This window comes from Arachis stenosperma, chromosome 5 (genome assembly GCF_014773155.1).
Source record: "Arachis stenosperma cultivar V10309 chromosome 5, arast.V10309.gnm1.PFL2, whole genome shotgun sequence".
In the NCBI taxonomy this organism is placed as follows: Eukaryota; Viridiplantae; Streptophyta; class Magnoliopsida; order Fabales; family Fabaceae; genus Arachis; species Arachis stenosperma.
In genome coordinates this window covers 136,395,080-136,415,575 of record NC_080381.1, presented here as the reverse complement: position 1 = coordinate 136,415,575, position 20,496 = coordinate 136,395,080, and the positions used below count along the sequence as shown (strand labels likewise).

Genomic DNA, 20,496 nt, shown 5'->3' with positions numbered 1-20,496 from the left:
TTTTTTCATTCTATCCTATCTTTTTCTTGAATAAGTGATAATCCAGCAGTTCTTACTCAGGGAATTTTGGACATTAAAGGTTTTTTGAATCATTGTGGTTCTGGTATGAATCTGAGGTTTTGTTTAATTGTTCATAGGGTCTTAACAAGAGAATTCTTATCAATACTAATAATAAAGAAGACGGCACTAAAAAGTCGCATTCTACAAAAAAATCAAAGAAAAAATGAAGTAAATAGAATATTCAAGAGGCCTGTAAAGATCAAGATAAAGACGAGTGCGCCGACTTGAGATTTTGGCATTATAACCCTGCACAGATCAATTTAAGGATTTATATATTTTTTCTTATCTTCAATAAGATTTGGAATAATAGGATTAAATTAAGAAGTTTAAAACTTTTTATTTAAATTTACATATCCGTTTCCGTTACAACCAGTATTGGGTTTTTCTGTTTGAGCCGTACGAGATGAAATTCTCATATACGGTTCTCAGAGGGGGAGTTCCTTTGGTTTACCTATCTCAATAAAGTCTATGATTGGTTCGAAGAACGTCTTGAGATTCAGGCGATTGCCGATGATATAACTAGTAAATATGTCCCTCCTCATGTCAACATTCTATTGTTTAGGAGGAATTACACTTACTTGCTTTTTAGTCCAAGTAGCAACGGGGTTTGCTATGACCTTTTATTATCGTCCGACCGTTACTGAGGCTTTTGCTTCGGTTCAATATAATGACGAGGCTAACTTTGGTTGGTAATCCGATCTGTCATCGATGGTCGGCAAGTATGATGGTTTTAATGATGATCCTGCACGTATTTCGTGTGTATCTTACCGGCGGTTTTAAAAAACCTCGTGAATTGACGTGGATTACGGGCGTTGTTTTGGTTGTATTGACCGCATCTTTTGGTGTAACTGGTTATTCCTTACCTTGGGACCAAATTGGTTATTGGGCAGTCAAAATTGTAACAGGAGTACCCGAAGCTATTCCCGGAATAGGATCGTCTGTCGTGGAATTATTAAGGGGAAGTGCTAGTGTAGGACAATCTACCTTGACTCGTTTTTATAGTTTACATACTTTTGTATTACCTCTTCTTACTGCTGTATTTATGTTAATGCACTTTCCAATGATACGTAAGCAAGGCATCTCCGGTCCTTTATAGAGAATATGGATCCTAGATTTCTAATCAATCATTTTTATTTTGGGGAGGAACAAAAGTATTTCATTGCTACAAATATGGATTATTAAAAAAAATAAGACATGTATTGGATATTTCCCTGCAACTTAAGACTTAACAAATTAGCGTCTTATTTTTTATTTGACATACACGAATAGTTGATAGTTGAGGGGGATTCTCCGAAGAAAAAACGGATTATGGGAGTGTGTGACTTGAACTATTGATTGGATCGCGCAGATGGATGACTTTTTCATATCTGCCACATTTTAATTTGCAATAAAATGTGTCTCTTTGTTCCAACCACCGCGCAAGCCCCCCTACAGAGGATAGGCCGGTTCACTTGAAGAGATTCTTTTCTATGATCAGACTTGATCATGTCCTGGATGACGGGCTTCGTAAGATCCACTAAACTAAAATAAGTGAAGTGGTCTACTACGGATTCCGTCTTATCGATTTCACTTAACTTAATAGTATTGAAATGCATTCATTTCCTATGCATTGACTCGATTTATGATACTATCGGAGTGAAACAAGTAGATCTAAAGAAGAACAGGGGTTAGATTCCATTAGTAACAAGTAAATCCTTTAATTAATATGTAAATGTATGTTAAAAGTCCCGATATCTTTTTTTGAGGGGGGCAAAATATCAAGGTCTGAGATGACCCAGAAAGCACTATAAATTTAAGAAAGCCTACTTGGGTATTGAGCATTTACAAATAAGAAATGAGTTTTTCACAATAGATAGTTGTGTAACTCCGTAAAACAGAATCGAGTCCATTTTCTTACATATAAACTTTTCTATAGGTATACTCGGTTCGTTTGATTGATGCTCGAGCCGGATGATGCAAAATTATCATGTCCGGTTCTTTCGGAGGATGGATCAATAAGAATTCACCTATCCCAATAACAAAAAAACCTGACTTGAATGATCCTGTATTAAGAGCGAAATTGGCTAAAGGAATGGGTCATAATTATTATGGAGAACCCGCATGGCCAAACGATCTTTTATATATTTTTCCCGTAGTTATTCTGGGTACTATTGCTTGTAACGTAGGTTTAGCAGTTTTAGAACCATCAATGATTGGGGAACCCGCGGATCCATTTGCAACTCCTTTGGAAATATTGCCGGAATGGTATTTCTTTCCTGTATTTCAAATACTTCGTACAGTGCCCAATAAGTTATTGGGCGTTCTTTTAATGGTTTCGGTACCCGCGGGATTATTAACAGTACCCTTTTTGGAGAATGTTAATAAATTCCAAAACCCATTTCGTATTCCATGAATATGATATCTAGCTAGTGTTATGTATGGAATATATGACAAAGGTGGAGTGTTAGAGTATTTTTATTGATCGGTCATGTCATATAGGCCCGAGTCGGACATCCAATTGGTTCGATTTGAATTATCCGTAGGATATCTTATATATATTCTATCAAAAAGATGGACAATCAAACCTATTTCTCGATTCAATAGAAGCCCAAAGAGGTGAATAGGGTCCAAAATAATGATAGATATGTAAAAAGCGGGTCCGATTACGCCTATTCCTAATCCTAAATGGAACGGAACGACGCAGGGATCTATTATATGTAAACATAGTATCTATTTAGATACGCTCGAATGACCCCTTTCTCATAATGAGAATGTATATAACCCTATTCCGGTCTGGTCCGGTATGGAATGAACTTAGAATCATGGAATCGACTCGATCATCAGATTCTAGATTCTAAGTTCATAACCCTAGCCCATTCCCATTTTGGGCGGAACAGATCTACTAATTCTTTGATTCCAGTTAGTAAGATAAGAGGGGTCGGATGGAGTAGAAATTGGATTTGTTAATGAATTGAAAAAGGAAAACAATAAAAAATCTCTCCCCAAGCCGTGCTTGCATTTTTCATTGCACACGGCTTTCCCTATGTATACATCTAAACCTGAGTTACTTATCCAGAACAATACTCTCCAAAAGTCAAATACTCAGTGTTGATGAATCTCAAATCCCCCTCTTACTACATTACATAAACATTTCAGAATCCTATAGAGAATACTATTCGAAATCAAAAAGAAATGCATTTTTTATCCAAATTTTAGGTAAGGATGATTTTGATTTATCAATTTACATTGATTGCCTTGTCCGGGAGAAGCACGCCTCCCAACAAGTAAAGTATGTAAGAACGTGCATACTGCATGAGACCATTATCATCTAAGTCAAGCGGCATCTGCTGAAGACGAATTCTGAGCCACTTCAACTTGATGTTGTACTTCGTTGTCCCTACGTGGCCGGGGGAACCTCACCTAGAAGTTCATGACACCACTCCCAAATATCTCTCTGATGAAACTTACTCCATGACCTCAACGTACCACTAACAGGCTGAGCATCAACAGGTAGACCTAGCTGCATGGCTACATCCTCCAGAGTTATGGTACACTCACCCCAAGGGAGATGAAACATATGTGTCTCCGGACACCACCGTTCCACAAAGGCACTAATAAGTGGATTGTCGTACTCGAAGCGCTTGATCAAAGAGGCATGATAAATTTCGGTGCGTCTCAAATAAGGGTCAAGCCTCTCCCGCCTAATTTCCATGGTTGGATCCCCAGGCTCTAACATGAAAACATCAACGAGCGTGCCATGAGAAGTAAGAACACGTGTGGGCTACAACATAAGAAGCCAAGAAAGATAATAGTTAGAAATAGTCTAAAAAAAAGGTAAATAACAAAAAAATATTACTTACAATCCTTAACAATAGCAATCGGATTAATGGTGTAAACAAACCTTATGAAATAAATTTTCTGCTATATGATGTTCGTCCAGCCGGTTCAAGTTCTCCTCCACGTTCATCCCACCCCACTCATATTAAGTTAATTTTTTTATTATAAAACTCACTACCAGAAGCTCACATCCTCTCAGGTTTTATTTACCATGCTAACCACTTTTTTTTTCTACTCCACTTTCAAAGTTAACCGTGTATGAAAGCTCTCCCCAGCCCCCTTTTATACCACTCTTGGCTCCCTTTCCAATTGTCCCCTGCCACCCAACACAGCCAATGCATGTGAGCTTGCTGCTGCTGCCATTTTGACCAGCCAACTCGTGGGCGCCAGAAACGAACCTCCCAATTCGTGGTCACCGCCAGCTAATTGGCCCAATTCGTGGCCGGTGGGCTTGAGATCGCCCAATTCGTGGGCGCCGTCATTGATGTGCCCCATCTCCTTTGTGCCAGCCACAAAGTTGAAAAGCCTGCTGCTCTACCCTCCATTTCGTGGGCGCCACTTGCGAGTTGGTATGTAACTCCATTTCGTGGCCGGCGAGGTTGAGTTAGCCATGCATATTTTAGTCATTAAATCAAGCCATGCGTAATCCTGGAAATAAAGTTTTTCCCATGCTTAATTATATAAAAAAGCTGGGATTAATGTTAACAAGGGAATATGCATCAATCAAGTTGGTCTGGCACACAATATTTCGAACACTATGTTCTAGCACCAACATCAATTCATACCAACTTTGTATGGAGCACACTTGAACCATGAACCTTTTCTGCACTCCCTGAAATCTATACACCATCTTTATTACAAAGAATCCATTCATATTCGACTTTCTTAGAGCTAGGAAAAATACTTCCGTCACAATTAATTTTTACAAATTCAATGTTCGGTTGAGTCCATTTGTATTCAATTAAAAAGGAACTTTGCTAGAAATTGAAAGACAAGACAATTTGAAATTCTTCGACTAAGAATCTGACTTTGAAAGCTATGGAAGCAGGGGCTTGGTTTTATTATTGAAGATTCAAGCATTCCTATCAAACCATATGCATCACAAAACTGACAAGAAAAACAAATCAGTTCTTCTTAACAACGTTTGCAGCCAAGTCGAAAAATATTGTACCATTAAAGTCGGAACTTGATTGATTTCGAGATTGCTCTAAATGCATTGGACTTTGGCATAATCTCTCAAACAATGAAAAATATTTTCTATAGAAATGTTACAACGGCGACAAATATTTGAAGATTCAAGGTGACAGTTGAAATAGGATTTACCAGTTAAAAAAACATTGTGAAGGTATAGCTAGAAAAAAAGTCTCACTTTCTCGAGAATACAAAGTTTTCACAACCAAGTCCAATTTATAGAAGTGTTGGCAAGAGCATACTTATCTAAAAGGCAAAAATAACCATCTTTTGAGGTATATTCATTAGGCTCATAGCTTTGAATAATCAAATTTAGATCCCTAAAAATATTAGAGACAAGACCTTAAAAATTCCAAACATTATTAAAAATAAGATTTCTCACACACAGGTCAGAGTTCGAAATATGAACATAATCTATTATTTCATTGACAAATCCATAAAACATAAAAAACTAGAAAAAAATTTGAGAAAGATTATGTTTCCTCTAAATCCATCTTTGAATTTTAAAGCTGTCTTATAATGTTATGAAATTTCATCTTCAATTAATAAAAAGCTTAATGCAAAATCTACCAGTCTTGCCTAAGAATTTAGAGTAAAGTATTATTTTTGTTTCTAATGTTTGGGATAAATCCTAAAGTTATTTTTAACGTTTAAATCGTCCTATTTAAGTTCCTAACTTTTTAAAACTAGCTCAATGTTGTCCTGCCATTAGAGATCTGTGAACAAAATTGACGGCGGAACAAAATTAAAACGATTTTGAAATGTTAGAGACGTAAATAGGACGAAAACGTTAGGAACAAAAACGATACATAAAAATAAATTTTAATTTTATCCTTCAATAATATCAATTTTTTATGGTACATAGTTATTAAATTATTTTTTAATTACATCTAAATAAATTATTCTTAATCACATTACTTTCATTCTAAATAAATTTATTTTTTTATAATTTTACTTTTAAAGATTTTAGAATATATCAAAACGATAATAAAATATATTTAAAAAATATTAGATTTAGTGTTTGTTTAGGTGCCATTATCTTGATAAAAATAGATATTTTTTCATTAAAAAAGATCTTTTTTATTTTTTAGCATGTTTGATAAATTTTTAATAGTAAAAGTAAAAACACTAAAAAAATAAAAAACATCTTTTTTTACTGTAATTTATATATTTTTTTAAAAGATTTTTTTTCTTAAAAAATATATTTTTCATATAATAAATAAACAAAAAAATACTTTTATATTATTATACCCAAACATAATTAATATATAAAAATATCTTTTTACATAAAATATCCCAACATAAAATTACTTTTACTTTTTTATAAAATCTTTAAAAAAAGATAACTCGACAAAAAAATCTTTTCTTAAAATTCACCCAAACAATCCCTTAATAAAATTTTTTTAGAATCAATCCAATTCATTTAAATTCGTAATATTCACATTCCACAGTGAACTCCATTCATGAACTGAGGGTAGCTTCGTAACTCCACATTCTCGTAAACCTAACGCTTCTTGTCTTCTACAACGTCGTTTCGTAGCATATTTCGCCTGAACTGATCTCCATGCCCAACTCTCTCCTCTTCCCTCTCTTGAATCGCTAAATTAGGGTTTTTCTAATCCAAAGTCTTGAACCCTAATCTCAATAATTAGGGTTTTTCCACGACGAAGTTTAAGTCCTACTGTCACCCTTGATGATCACGCGAGACCTCTCTGCTCGTCTTCCAACCTTGCACCTTCAAGCTCGCCCAATTTCAAACTTTTGTGCGTGGTCGATTTGGGATCCCGATTCAACAAGTTCTGACATTTTTTTCTGCTAATTGCAGCTAAAGCTACAGTTTTTCAGCCTCTATCTTGCGATACACTCCCAATTTCGACACCGCAAATTCGCAAAACATCAGAAAGCATCCAGTGTCTGTGCTTTGGATCCATGGACCTTGATGGGGGCAACAAGCGCGTGTACCAACGATTAGGTGGACCCTCAGGGGACTCGAAGCATCAGAAAGTGTGCTATCACTGGCAAGCTGGCAAGTGCAATCGTCACCCATGCCCTTTTCTTCATAGCGAGTTGCCAACTCCCAATGTTAATGGTACCTCTTCGAAGAGGCCTCATGGTTCTGCTGACAATTCCGGATTTTCGGGACATCGCCGGAACCCTCACTTCAACAACACATGGGGTCGCGGTGGTGGTCGTGGTGGCGGTCGCGGTGCCGGTGGTGGAGTTGTTGGTGGTGACATGAGTGTGGTTAGGAAGGCTGATAAAGTTTGTAATTATTGGATTCAGGGGAATTGTAATTTTGGTGAGAGGTGTAAGTTCCTTCACTCTTGGAATACAGGGGATGGGTTTTCTATGTTGACACAGCTTGAAGGCCATCAGAAGGTAAAAAAAAAAATTGTTTTTTAGGTAAAAAAAAATTAGGTTATTTACTATTGGATTTTTGTTCTTTCTGCCAGGTTGGAAGTGTAATGTTTTTTAATATTGTCTTCCAACTATGTATTGTCATGTCATTGCAAGTGTTTGACTTCTAGAAGATTAGTTGACAATGTAAAATACTTTACACATATAGTATTATAGAATCAATTCTTTTTTATAATTTTAGATTCTGTTTTTAGTGGTAGATACATTCCTCTGTACTGTAAAATTTGTGTAATGTGAACTTGAGTCAATTTTGTCACTATTCTTTGTACTATAAGATCAGTTGATGCTTGCTAAGTTGTCTGAATATGCTTTTTGTGCAATAAGAATTGTTGGGATGAATTTTGGTTTAAATTGAATGAACAGGTTGTTAGTGGAATTGCCTTTCCTTCTGGCTCGGATAAGCTTTATACTGGAAGTACTGATGAGTCTGTAAGGGTTTGGGACTGCCAGTCTGGAAAGGTTGTTAGTACCTTCAACATGTCACTTCTTTTATTGTATCCTTGCAAAAAGGTAAATCTGATGAAACTATATTGATTTTGCTTATGAATTTTCCTATGCAGTGTGTAGCTGTGATCAATCTTGGTGGTGAAGTAGGTTGCATGATCAGTGAAGGTCCTTGGGTTTTTGTAGGCATACCTAATTTTGTGAAGGTAAAAAGAGGGGATTCTGGAGGCATTTTTTCTTTCTTCTCTCTTTGTAATTTACAGACTTTTAGTTCAAGTATATCTATAAACTCTCATCGCAGCACAGTTAATGTCTTGTTTAATGATGATATTTTGTAGGTCTGGAACACACAAAATTCAATGGAACTAAGTCTAAATGGTCCTGTTGGACAAGTTTATGCACTTGTTGTGAATAATGATATGCTCTTTGCTGGTACACAGGTAAAACACTCTCTCTCTCTCTCTCTCTCTCTCTCTCTCTCTCTCTCTCTCTCTCTCTCTCCTGCGTGATGTATATGTTATATTCCAAGGCATGCTTTATTTCGTGAGGCAGTATTCCATGTCTTGGTTGGAGATTAACTTGTTGGTACTTTAAGGCCTGACTGATCAAATGGGAAGTGCATGTCATCTTTTATACACACTATTTATTCAGCGGCATCTTTTAAGGCGACTAAATGTACATATACTAGTTTGGAATGAGAATATGGACATAAATTTTTGGGATTATAAGGAATTCTAGGAATAAGCAGTACATGCATATTATTATGTTAGAGATGTAGGTATATTAGGTTAAAAAAAAGGGAAGAACCATTTAAGAACATTTTTGAATCTACAAGCAACAAAGTTGCTGGTGCAAGTTGTATCAAGAAAATGTAACCATTAGAACCCAAGGGTAATGTTACAGTGGTCAAGAATGATTTGAGTTATGAGACACCATAAAGTGCATATTGGAATATTTGAATATTGGGTATGTAAAGTATATAAGCTCTGGGAGATAGCTAATAATGTTTCACATTTGATAGATGAAGAATTGTTGGTGTTATATGAACACAAGAAGTCAAGAACTAATTACTATGTCAACTTTTGGGGTTATTCCTTCAATGCTTTAACAACTTTATTTATTTGTTTATTTTTCTTTTTGGATAAGAACCATTTAATGATTTTACACACTTTGTTACAACTTTCAATTCAACCAAACATGCTTTCACTCATGCTGTAATCTTAATGTCCTTCTAACTTGTGTACCTTGGTTTGGAGTATCCACTTCAGTATTTAAAGCTCACTTAAACTACTTATCCTGCAGGATGGATCTATATTGGTATGGAAGTTCAATGTAGTTGCTAACTGCTTTGAGCCAGCTGCATCACTTAAGGGTCACACGCGTGGTGTTGTTTCATTAGTTGTTGGAGCTAATAGACTCTACTCCGGTTCAATGGACAATACAATAAGAGTAAGCTACATAAGAAATATTCTATAAGCATCTAATCCATTTAATGGGGTGTGCATTAGCTGCTATCTAAGCAATGTGTTTTGTTAATTTCTTGTATATTTATGCTATCTTTCAGGTCTGGAATCTTGAAAATTTGGAGTGTTTACAGACACTAACAGACCACACGTCTGTCGTGATGTCTGTTCTCTGTTGGGAGCAGTTCCTTTTGTCTTGTTCGTTAGACAAAACAGTAAAGGTTGGTTCATACTATTTGTTTGGTTATATATACGTAGAATAGGCATAAGTATTTTTTTTCCCCCTTAAAAGTTATTATTCTTCTAAAAAAGTCTTCAAGTAAATCTCTTTGTTCTCTCTTTAGGTGTGGTATGCTACTGAAAGTGGAAACTTGGAAGTGACATATACTCACAACGAAGAGCATGTACGTATGAATTCCCTCCCACCCCCCACCCCCCTGATAGTTGGTCGTATGACTTTTGATCTCCAGTTTGTAATTTTGACTGTCTATCCCTTGAAATATTAATTGGAGAATCAGTTCACTTTTTACTCTTACATCAATGATCCAAAAACCACTGTTATAAAATATAAGAACTTTATTTAAGTTTCTGGTAATGAAAATGACTCATTTTGCATGCATCTGGACTTGGATATTACCACAGGTTCATATATATCTTGTAGTTAGAATTGGTATTGTTTAACAGTTTAACCTAATCACTCATGGGTTGAGACAAGTTTCTTTTCCTTTTTCGTTTATAAAAAAAATAGTGGGTAAGTTTGCTTCATGATATTTCCTCCCCTTTTAACAATATATTCTGCTTGTAGGGAATAGTTACTCTCTGTGGAATGCACGATGCACATGGCAAGCCCATTTTGTTGTGCTCTTGCAATGATAATACTGTGCGCCTCTATGACCTGCCCTCGTAAGTAATTTATCTTCCAAATTTTATGAGCTCATTTGTTCCTATGCTGACTTCGGTAGTCTCTAGAGGATTTAGAAATTCATTCAATGAATTGTGTTTGTGTATCTCGCCCACGAGTGCTTGATTTATGCCAAAAATCCAACAAATCTGATTGTATGCTTTACAAGAAGTATGATTCGTTGCTCATATTATCAAGTGCACTCGCTGCCTATAAAATGCAGCTAATCCTAATTTTTCTGGCCCCATTTGTGGTGTTCAGATTTGCAGAGAGAGGCAAGATATTTACAAAGCAAGAGGTACGGGCAATTCAGGCAGGGCCTAATGGCTTATTCTTCACTGGTGATGGAACTGGTCAAGTCAAAGTGTGGAATTGGACACCGGAGCCAATACCTACCATTCAATAAAATGGATACTTTCCTTAATTTGTTATAGTAGTTTTTTGTGGTGTACCTTTTTGTAATTTTTTTCAAATGCAAGAAGGGAATTAAAGATTAAGGTTGGTACGCGGAGGATTTGTGAGAGAGAGAGGAAAAGAGGGCAGAGGGGTGTATTTGTAATTTAAGTTTGCGGAAAGTAATAGTCTGTCTTCTAGAGTTTTGAGCTGTGGTTTTGGTGTTGAGTTTGTAACCTTGGCACAAAGGCTGTGCTCAAGTAGGAGTCCCTATTAAGTTCTCAATATTTTGTGAGATCACAATACAGATTAAACATTTGTTACCTTTTCTCCTCTGGTCCTATGTATGTATCACAAATAAATTTTGGTTACTTAGTGAAAAAGTAACAAGTTTGTTTCATATTTCGATCTGTTTTGATATTCTTCCTGGTGATTCTAAATCTTGACAAACATAACTATGTAAATATAGTTTTTTTTCTGTTACTCGGTAAAATCAATTGAAAAAACAAAATCCTAACTATAATAAATAACCAAGACTAAGTGATACATCATAGCATTCAAGATTTTCGTATGGTAGTGCCCTCGTACATATAGCACTTAAAACTTATTTGCACAGCAAAAAAAATTCAGAATTTTTCACTTATCAATGAGAACATTGAAGGATCCATAACACAAGGCAGGGGCAAATTTTTTTAAAGTTCTTATTGAAGCCACTTTATTCATAACCCAAATTATGAAGACAACCAAGAGCTTGATTGATGTGTATCTTCTAAAGATTGAACATGACCTTAATAGCATTACCACCAGCAGCACTTGTTTCAAATGCTTCTTCCACTTCCTTCTGAGAGAATCCATACCTGTGTGTTATAAGGGGCTTCACATCGATTTTGCCACTCCTTAGAAACTCAAGACATAGAGGCCATGTGTTCTTATACCGGAATATACCAATCACATCAACTTCCCTGTATATGGCATCATAAAATAATACACTTAAATATTACATCACAACAGAAAACTAAAATCTAACAACTCATATATGTTACAACATTACTGTTTCTTAAATTACTTTATGACAAGAAGTACAATCAATATGTGATTCATATGCTTTACTAGGAAATAAATCGGATGAAGAGTAGCCCGAGAGTTAGAGGCAAGGACTTAGATTTAGATGTTATGATGTCGTTCGATCTATATAACCGACTCTATCTAATTACATAGTCATACCTTGCAGCAGCTGGGGTGAGTGGGACTGTCATTTCAGAATGACCCATTCCCACTAAGCAAACTTTGCCACCTGGCTTAGTAGCACTCAGTGCTGTAGTCATGGTTTTGTTAAAACCGGCACAGTCAAAGGTAACATCTACATCAGCTCCCATAGCCTTATGTATCTGTTCAACTTCTCCAGGAACATCCTGAAATGCAAAGCATTACATTCAAAATTATATAAATTACACTTAGTATCCTGAGTTAAGATGACACCACACATGGCAATCTTCCATTTATAATCTCTCCTTAGATTAAGGTTTTCTGACACATGGTATCTTGTACTATGTAAAATTTCCCTGTAAAGTGTAAATTTCCTTAGACAGCAGCATGTTAAAGTGTAAATTTCCTTCATTCTTTTATTTATTTTATCTTTCAAACTCTAACACAAGGGAATCAAATATACATGCCTGGGAGTTTGTTGAGACTTTGACAATATCATCAGCACCAAGAGATTTTGCAACAGATAAACGATGGTCATCGACATCCACTATGACAATCCTAGGCGCACCAAAAGCTCGAGCCGCAAGCATTGTAACAAGTCCTATAGGTCCAGCTCCCATGATCAACACCTTTGTTTCTGGGCCAATCTCAGCACGCCTACAAGCATGAACACCGACGCTTAAGGGCTCACACATTGCCCCCTCCTCTAAGCTTACATTGTCTGGTAGTTTAAAACATAGGTCTGCAGGGTGCACTATCTGTATAAAGAGAAAAATGAAACTCAATTTGGTTTTAAGGCACTCAATCTATTTAACAACACAGAAAATGGTGACAACCAAAACAAATATACAATAGTATCGGTATTGTATCGTGTTTAAACCGAAATTCATGCTAACTGATGTGGTCATTGTTCATTTAATTGTATTCAGAATCATACAATATTGAAAGGATTCTAGTTTGAGAAGCTCTGGATTCGTTCAAACCTGATTAGCAAGGGAACCATGAACTGGTGGAGTGGCAAAGAACTTCATATCAGGGCACAAGTTATAGCGGCCCTGCTTGCAGTGGTCACAACGCCAGCAACTGATTCCTGGCTCAATCGCCACACGGTCACCTGGCACCAAGGCCTTGACCTCACTGCCAACTTCTTCAATGATCCCAGCACACTCATGACCAATCACCATTGGCTCTTCAACTACAAAGTGTGCACATCTCAGTGTCTGCAAGCACATAAAACAATCAAAACCAAAACCTTCAATCAAATTTTTTCCAACCTCTATGCAAAATAGTAAATAGTCTATTCAAGCCAGCAGCAACATAAACTGAATTCAGGGAACATCAATAATCCCATCAATCAAAATTTCCAACCTATGCAAGATAGATACCAAATTTCCCAATCAGATATTCATACATTGGTCAAGTCATTCAGCATCACTTGTAGGCATAGATTATCAAAGTATATGCAATTGCTTTGAATGAAATAAGATGCAATAGAGAATAATTATGTATGTATGTATGTATGTATGTGTTACCTTGAGGTAGTGAACATCACTTCCACATATACCAACAGCTTTCATTCTAACTCTAACATCATGGGGTCCTTTAATTTAGAACATGCAGATTGCAGAGTAAAAGTGAGATACCAAGAATGAATCTGAGTATGATTGAAACAAAATGAATGAATGAAGTGAGATACCAAGAGGAGGAAGGTTGAATGGCTGAATCTTGAGTGTGTTAATGGCAACAAGCCAAGCAGCCATGTTCTGCTCTTCTCCATGATCATCATCTACTGACATCCCTCCTTTCCCCATTTTTGCTGATTCACTTCAAACTCCCTCTCTCTTTCTCTCTCTCCGAATCTTGAAGATATTTCAGAAGTGAGAGACCTCTTCTGCCACAGGGAATCAAATAAATCAAGTCCATTTCCATTTTCTTCACTATCAACCATAATTAATAATAATATAATTATAATAATAATAATAAGGAATATCTTTTATCTTCCTATCTTTTGTTAATTAATGAACTTCTCAGCATTTTTAATTTAAATTTATTGTATAGAAAAATTAGTTACAAGAATAACATATTACATAACAGAAGAGATAAAAATTACTAAACCAAAATAAATGATAAGATGAAAATTAATTTCAAATCCTAACAAATTAGATTTAAAAAAATGTAATAATAAACATTAAATTATATTATGAGATAACGATGAATCTTTGCAATTAATCTGAGTGGTTTTTCATATAAACGTCATAGAGACCATATGGGTGGTTTGTCCTCATCCATATTGTGATATGGTCGTGTCACATGTGGCTGTTTATATGCTATAAATCGCTTTCAGCCTTTGCTGATGCCTAATGGGTTTTTCTGAAGAGCATGCATGCTTCTATAATCTAATTCTATTGGATTTATTCATGTCATGATTGTGTGTCATACCAACCATAGAACTCCCTATTTGTTTTGTCACCAAAGCATGACTCAGCTCAGCACCATAACATATCAATCAATTTCATTTATGAATTAGGGACTGATCCACTAATAAGTATGGCTCTAACCCCAAGAATAATTAGAATCCTATAAAGTATGCAATTTTGACATAGTCATTGAATAGTGATTTATCAGAATATTTTAAATTTTTTTATTTCCATAAGAGTCATTAATTTCTCAATGAACAATGGTGAAATATGTTTTAGTGGTGCTAAATCAGAATAAGTTTAGGAAAAAATTGAAGCAATGAAATACAAAAGTACAAAGTCATACCTTCACATCATTCTCTTACAAAGACACAAAGTGGCATTAGCATAGTTCAAAAGATGATGTGGATAATTGTGATTTGTGAATCATGAACTGATTAATGAAGAGTGCAAGGGAAAGTGACAGTGACAGTGGTAGTGACACTTTATGCAGATGAAATTAGAGAGGACACAAGGAAAGGCATTAACTGATTAGCAACAGATGATGATAATTAACACAGAAATGTCACAAAGTGAAGATGAAGAGATCAACATGGCAGCTTGGATTCTTGGTGTTAAAAATCTATCAATTCAACCATATCCACTTCCTTCTTTAGGTGAATTGATCTTCTCATCCATACTTAAAATTTCCAGACATTTAACTTATACACTCATGTTATCTAATAAAGTGATTGAAGCTCATGTATTGAGTACTGTGGTGATCAACAATCTTCAATTTCAGGTCCCCATGATGTTAAAATTAGAATTAAAGCTGTTGGTATTTGTGGAAGTGATGTTCATTACTATAAGGTAAGAACCTGAAAGTTCTTATTATCACTAATTAGTAGTACTCTAGCGTTTGCTTAATTCTGTTCTTTGAACACAACTTTGTTGCTAGACTATGAGATGTGCAAATTTTATTGCCAACAAGCCTATGGTACTGGGGCATGAATGTGCTGGAATCATTCAAGAACTTGGCACTCAAGTTCAATCTCTTGCAGTAGGGGACAGGGTAGCCTTAGAGCCTGGAATCAGTTGCCAAACATGCAATTTCTGCAAAGGTGAGTTAAGAATCATATTGATCAGAGAATTGTAGCCTTATATGGTATGATAAGTGTAACCAATTAGTAACTAATTCTTGAAATATCTAACTGTATCTCTAATAAGGTGGCCGCTACAATCTCTGTCGCGGCATGAAATTTTTTGGATCAGCATCAACTCACACTCACGGTTCTCTTGCCACTATGGTAAACTTTTCTATGTGTTGCTCTGATATATCCTATGTTTCAATTTAGATGTACTTCATTTCATGTGTTATATTCAATAAGTTAAATAAATACTAATGATGAATATTCAAAACTAACATACTTATAAGACTATATATATATATATATTGAATGTTCCATTATGTTTTCAGGTGGTGCATCCTGCCAATCTGTGTTTCAAGCTACCTGACAATGTGAGCTTGGAGGAAGGAGCCATGATTGAGCCACTCAGTGTAGGAGTGCATGCGTGTCGTCGCGCGAATATCAGTCCAGACACAAATGTACTGATCATAGGAGCAGGACCAATTGGCCTTGTAGTATCACTTGCTGCCAGGGCATTTGGATCACCAAGAATTGTGATGGTTGATGTTGATAACACTCGTTTATCAATTGCAAAAGATCTTGGTGCAGATGAGACTATTCTAGTTTCAACTAGTATCCAGGTTTCACTCAATACTCTACACATTTCACTCCTTTAAAATACACCATTCAATTGGTAAGATATTTGTAATGGCTACATTTTGATTTAGGACATGGAGAAAGAAGTGGTGCAAATCCAGAATGCCATGAGGTCTAAGATTCATGTGAGTTTTGACTGTGTTGGCTACAATAAAACCATGTCCACATCACTCAATGTCACCACCTCTGGTGGCAAAGTTTGCCTCATTGGATTAGCTCAAACTGAGATGACAGTTCCCCTTACTCCGGCCGCAGCCAGGTAACAAAGATCACATTAGACCGGCTCGATTCGAGTCAGATTAGTTAAAATTTGGTTGGCTCTGGGATACTACTAGAAGGTTTAGGATGCCATAAAATTATTCAAATTTGGTAGTATTAGTACTATGAAATAAAACTGTGTTTGATGATCAAAATTTGGTTTTCATGTGTTGTAGGGAGGTTGATGTAATTGGAATATTCAGATACAGAAACACTTGGCCTCTATGCATTGAACTATTAAGAACTGGGAAGATTGACATCAAGCCATTGATAAGTCACAGGTTTGGATTCTCACAGAAAGAGTTGGAAGAAGCCTTTGAAACCAGTGCTCAAGGAGGAAATGCTATTAAGATCATGTTCAATCTCTAGATTCAGAGTGTTTCTTTTAGCATTGATTAAGTTAACTACTAATTGAAGTATAAAGTGTATTACTCTCATAATGCATCATTTTAGTATTAGTACTCTCTTATTTAATTTATTTAGGTTCATTAAGCATGCACAACTTAACTAATGACCTCTGGCTACAATCACTGCTATAAATTTTTCATTCAAAAAAAAAAAAAAAAAAAACTAAGAACAAGTAATATTTAAGCATGCATTAATACTGAAAAAAAATCTTATTAAGAAGTCAAACTTTCACCGTCCCTATGTTAAAGGCCAAACAAAGAAAGGATAGAACTGAAGCCATGTCAATTCATATTAATCCACATAAACAACTCATAAATTATTGTTTGTTTTATATTATAGTTTAATATCAGCATTACCCTAATAACATTCAACATCATCAATTAATCAATTTTGTGGTCATTACGTTCCTATGTCACATCTTACCTACCAATAGAGTCCTAGACCCTTTTTCTTTCTACACAAAATTTTGAGCCACCCTTTTATTGATCCAATAAATCAACAAACACACTATACACTAAAGTTTTTTAGATGTGAACAGAAAATGACTCTAATTTCACTTGCTAATTCTATATGCTTAGCTACAATTTGCATCGAAATTCGGTGCCAAATTTCCAATTCATCATTTGTACCTTTGAATGACTTTAATGTGTCAAATTGACCCCACAATTCCACTTAGTCCCGCCTTATCTTTCAATCTCAATTCTCAATTCTCAACGAAGACAATGTTATCTTTATACCCAAATTGAATTTGAATTGGTCATACTAATGCACTTGTTTCCATCATATCCAGGTATGATTTCTGAACCAGGGTCAAAATGGTAAAGCAACAATTCTATTTATGTTGCTTCAACTATTTGTCAGACCAAATTAAACTTGCCAACATAGGAGGAAAAAACATACATTCATATATGCATGCATCTCCTTTTTCTCCTTTAGCTTTCACCCTCACTACTTATGCTAATTCCATTTTTTTTTTCTTTGGGATATCGTCCACTTTGTCTGGATGGATTCATATTCTATCCATGCATGTTTTTATTGCCGATGTTCATACAACCAAAAATATAGTGGAGAGTGGGGGAGTGGGGACTACTTTTTTTTTTTAAATAAATAAATAAAATTGAGAATCTTCTATTTCTACCTTGATGATTGTAATATATATTAAGAATTAGCTAACATACATATGTTTTAATATTTTAAATATATATTAAAATTAATCACTAAAATTAGTTATTATTATATTTATGTATAAATATATATTATATATGTAATTTTATTTATATTTATTAAATATTTTATATTTTAATATATATTTTATATTAGTAATTGATTTTGATATGTATATCTAACATGATTGATATTAAAGTTATTATTATTAAAAAATTAAATTTTTCTTTTAACAAATATAAAATAAATAATATGTTGAAAGAAACTTTATATATTTTAAGGCATATATTAACTACAATATATTGATTTCCCCTATGTATATGATAATATGAATGTAATGTGGCCTATTAAAAGAAACTTACATTTTTGTCTTGACTTGGATCAACGGTTTCTAAAGGAGTTAACATCAATTGTTTCATCAACACGTCATGGGTATTATGTTTTCTTGATTCTTGCACTAGACAAGATTTAATTAGCCACCAACCTTATATATAATTTTATTTGAATAATGTTATATATATATCAAAATCAGCCACCAAAATTAATTATTAGTATAAAATACATATTAAAAATAAATTAAATTATACATATATTTAAATATAAATATATTAGTGGTTGATTTTAGTGTACAAATAGTATTTTTTATTTTATTTATATTAATCATATATAAGGCAAAAACGAAGTCAGAAGTGTGAAGTGAATTCTTAAGTTAATTAATTCAGACATGAAATGACTTAACACCAGTTGTTTCAATTTTCAAAACAGATATGCCTTTCATCACACGTATGTCATGAACGAATTCACTATAAATAAGTCAGGCACCAAATATTATATTAAGTTTTTTACGCAAATAAAAGCCTAATAAGTTGTTTTCGTATGCCTATTAACAAATCCTCGTGAAATAATTACTTAACATTATATTAATTAACATTTTTTCATTATATATTCTCTTAAGTCTTAACCTATTGAACAATTTCGCTGAATACAAATACATAAAATATTTAATTTACGGCAAACTACTATTTGGAATTTTAGTGATTAAGATGAATTTTAATTTGGTTCATAATGTGTCAAATTAAATATCCTATTTTAATTTTAGAAAATTTTAAATAAATTTAATATTGTTCTATTGCTAAATTTAATATGAAAAATTAGTATATTAAGAATTAACAATAATATTTAATTTTAGTTTGTAAATAAAATCGACCTACTACCAACAATTATTAATATAAAAATTATTCTTTTAATTATAGAACATTGATGATTGATTACTAAGATTTGAAGCTTTGTACAAAAAAAATAATAAAAATTTTAATTATATTTTTCTAACATATAAAAATAAAAAATATGACTTAACTAATGATAATGAGCTATTAAACTTATTTAAAATTTTTTAAGATAAAATAAAATATTTAAAATGTTAAAAATTAAATTAAAATTTGATAGATCTAAATATTGGAATCAAATTAAAATAGTATTTTTTCCAAATAAGTATATATCAAAATTAGTAATTGAAGTCATCTTCTTTTATTGGAATGATAAAATTAAAATTAGTATATGCTTTCTTAACGTTAATCAATTAGTATATGATGATCAAGCAGACACTTTACATGATTATTATAAATTATACAATACAAAGACCACCCCATATTATTTAATTACCTTCACACAACCCAAACCTTCTTGAACTACAAACACCTCTTTATTTTATATTCTCCGTGATTAATTTCAGTATATTATTCATAAATAATACACAATTAAACCTCGAAACTGGAATCTATTAAAAATTCCAGAGGTTCTTTTCGCAAAGCAAGCTGATCGCTTGGAAAGTTATTGACCCCATGAGTTTTAGAATAACAGAGCTCTAATAAAATGGCCTGGTGTAATAAGAGTCAAAATTGATGTCGTTAAGATTAACTAATAATTAATTAACCCCCACAAAAAGGCAAAAGGTACTACGTGAAAATAGTACATTAGTAGTTGCGTGATAACTAAACCAATCCCTTATTTCATATGATTAAATTACTCTCTCGACTTTTATACTTTAACTAAATTTACAATTAAATTTTATAATTTAAACGTTTTTAATTATATTTTTATATTATTTTTTGTAATTAAATTTTTATTATTATACAAAACTTACTAAAATTAATAAAATAATTAAAAAATGAAAAGATATTTAAGTTTAAGAATTTAATTTTTAAGTGTAAATATCTTTAATTTGAAAAAAATATTCTATTAATTCTAATATTTTTAATACAATAAATATTTAATTATAAAATTTAAAATAGTTTAAAATTTAATTAAAAACTTTCAAATAATAAAATTTAATTATAAATTTAGTAAAAAAATTATAAAGACTGATAAAATATTTTAATTTTTATCTATAATAATAAACTAATAATAACATATAAGTTCTACTGAATTCTTTCAATCAAGTGATGATATTATTGAGCAAGCTAAGATATGTGACCTAAAATAATTAAATATTTTAATTATTTTATTATTGTATGTTGTCGTGACTCACGAATCTTAGAAGCTTATTTAAACATACAGTATAAAATATATTAGTGTATTTATCTTTAAAAAACTTG

At 33.5% G+C, this 20,496-nt stretch overlaps 4 protein-coding genes across 5 annotated transcripts in view; 3 read left to right on the top strand and 1 right to left on the bottom strand.

Moving 5' to 3' along the window:
* Positions 1-1,168, top strand: part of LOC130982971 (cytochrome b6-like) — a 1,572-nt gene extending 404 nt beyond the window's left edge. Inside the window, 3 exon segments of the mRNA XM_057907132.1 lie at positions 522-610; positions 612-749; positions 751-1,168. Of these exon segments, the coding sequence (XP_057763115.1) occupies positions 522-610; positions 612-749; positions 751-1,156 (633 nt within the window). The 3' untranslated portion in view covers positions 1,157-1,168.
* A 5,369-nt stretch (positions 1,169-6,537) lies between these two features.
* LOC130981857 (zinc finger CCCH domain-containing protein 48-like) lies at positions 6,538-11,106 on the top strand. The gene is made up of 9 exons (XM_057905589.1): positions 6,538-7,446; positions 7,849-7,944; positions 8,046-8,135; positions 8,268-8,369; positions 9,232-9,378; positions 9,494-9,613; positions 9,737-9,796; positions 10,198-10,295; positions 10,555-11,106. The coding sequence occupies exons 1-9, from the start codon at positions 6,997-6,999 to the stop codon at positions 10,697-10,699; spliced, it is 1,308 nt and encodes a 435-aa protein (XP_057761572.1). The 5' UTR covers positions 6,538-6,996; the 3' UTR covers positions 10,700-11,106.
* A 77-nt stretch (positions 11,107-11,183) lies between these two features.
* On the bottom strand, positions 11,184-13,882 carry LOC130981859 (sorbitol dehydrogenase). Its single transcript, XM_057905593.1, has 6 exons — positions 13,589-13,882; positions 13,425-13,492; positions 12,876-13,112; positions 12,360-12,650; positions 11,911-12,098; positions 11,184-11,648 (listed from the first exon to the last, which is right to left on the bottom strand). Exons 1-6 carry the CDS (start codon positions 13,701-13,703, stop codon positions 11,456-11,458), a joined length of 1,092 nt encoding a protein of 363 aa, XP_057761576.1. The 5' UTR covers positions 13,704-13,882; the 3' UTR covers positions 11,184-11,455.
* A 538-nt stretch (positions 13,883-14,420) lies between these two features.
* Positions 14,421-16,804, top strand: LOC130981858 (L-idonate 5-dehydrogenase-like). 2 transcript variants are annotated; one of them, XM_057905592.1, is made up of 8 exons: positions 14,421-14,437; positions 14,803-14,965; positions 15,091-15,158; positions 15,247-15,409; positions 15,516-15,595; positions 15,766-16,056; positions 16,144-16,331; positions 16,507-16,804. In XM_057905592.1, exons 2-8 carry the CDS (start codon positions 14,851-14,853, stop codon positions 16,697-16,699), a joined length of 1,098 nt encoding a protein of 365 aa, XP_057761575.1. In that variant the 5' UTR covers positions 14,421-14,437; positions 14,803-14,850; the 3' UTR covers positions 16,700-16,804. The 2 variants fall into 2 exon arrangements, with proteins under 2 accessions (XP_057761575.1, XP_057761573.1); XM_057905590.1 differs by lacking the exon at positions 14,421-14,437 and having other exon boundaries at positions 14,643-14,965.
* The last annotated feature ends 3,692 nt before the right edge of the window (positions 16,805-20,496 follow it).

Bases quoted from the DNA above. Each gene is read 5' to 3' on its own strand.
- LOC130981857 (XM_057905589.1), top strand. From the start codon at position 6,997: ATGGACCTTGATGGGGGCAACAAGCGCGTGTACCAACGATTAGGTGGA. The intron at 8,370-9,231 runs GTAAAACACTCT...CTTATCCTGCAG, and splicing joins TGCTCTTTGCTGGTACACAG to GATGGATCTATATTGGTATG. The intron at 10,296-10,554 runs GTAAGTAATTTA...TGTGGTGTTCAG, and splicing joins CGCCTCTATGACCTGCCCTC to ATTTGCAGAGAGAGGCAAGA.
- LOC130981859 (XM_057905593.1), bottom strand. From the start codon at position 13,703: ATGGGGAAAGGAGGGATGTCAGTAGATGATGATCATGGAGAAGAGCAG. The intron at 13,493-13,588 runs GTATCTCACTTC...TCTAAATTAAAG, and splicing joins ATTCAACCTTCCTCCTCTTG to GACCCCATGATGTTAGAGTT. The intron at 11,649-11,910 runs GTATGACTATGT...TGCCATATACAG, and splicing joins CTCACCCCAGCTGCTGCAAG to GGAAGTTGATGTGATTGGTA.
- LOC130981858 (XM_057905592.1), top strand. From the start codon at position 14,851: ATGATGATAATTAACACAGAAATGTCACAAAGTGAAGATGAAGAGATC. The intron at 14,966-15,090 runs GTGAATTGATCT...CTTCAATTTCAG, and splicing joins ATATCCACTTCCTTCTTTAG to GTCCCCATGATGTTAAAATT. The intron at 15,159-15,246 runs GTAAGAACCTGA...CTTTGTTGCTAG, and splicing joins GTGATGTTCATTACTATAAG to ACTATGAGATGTGCAAATTT.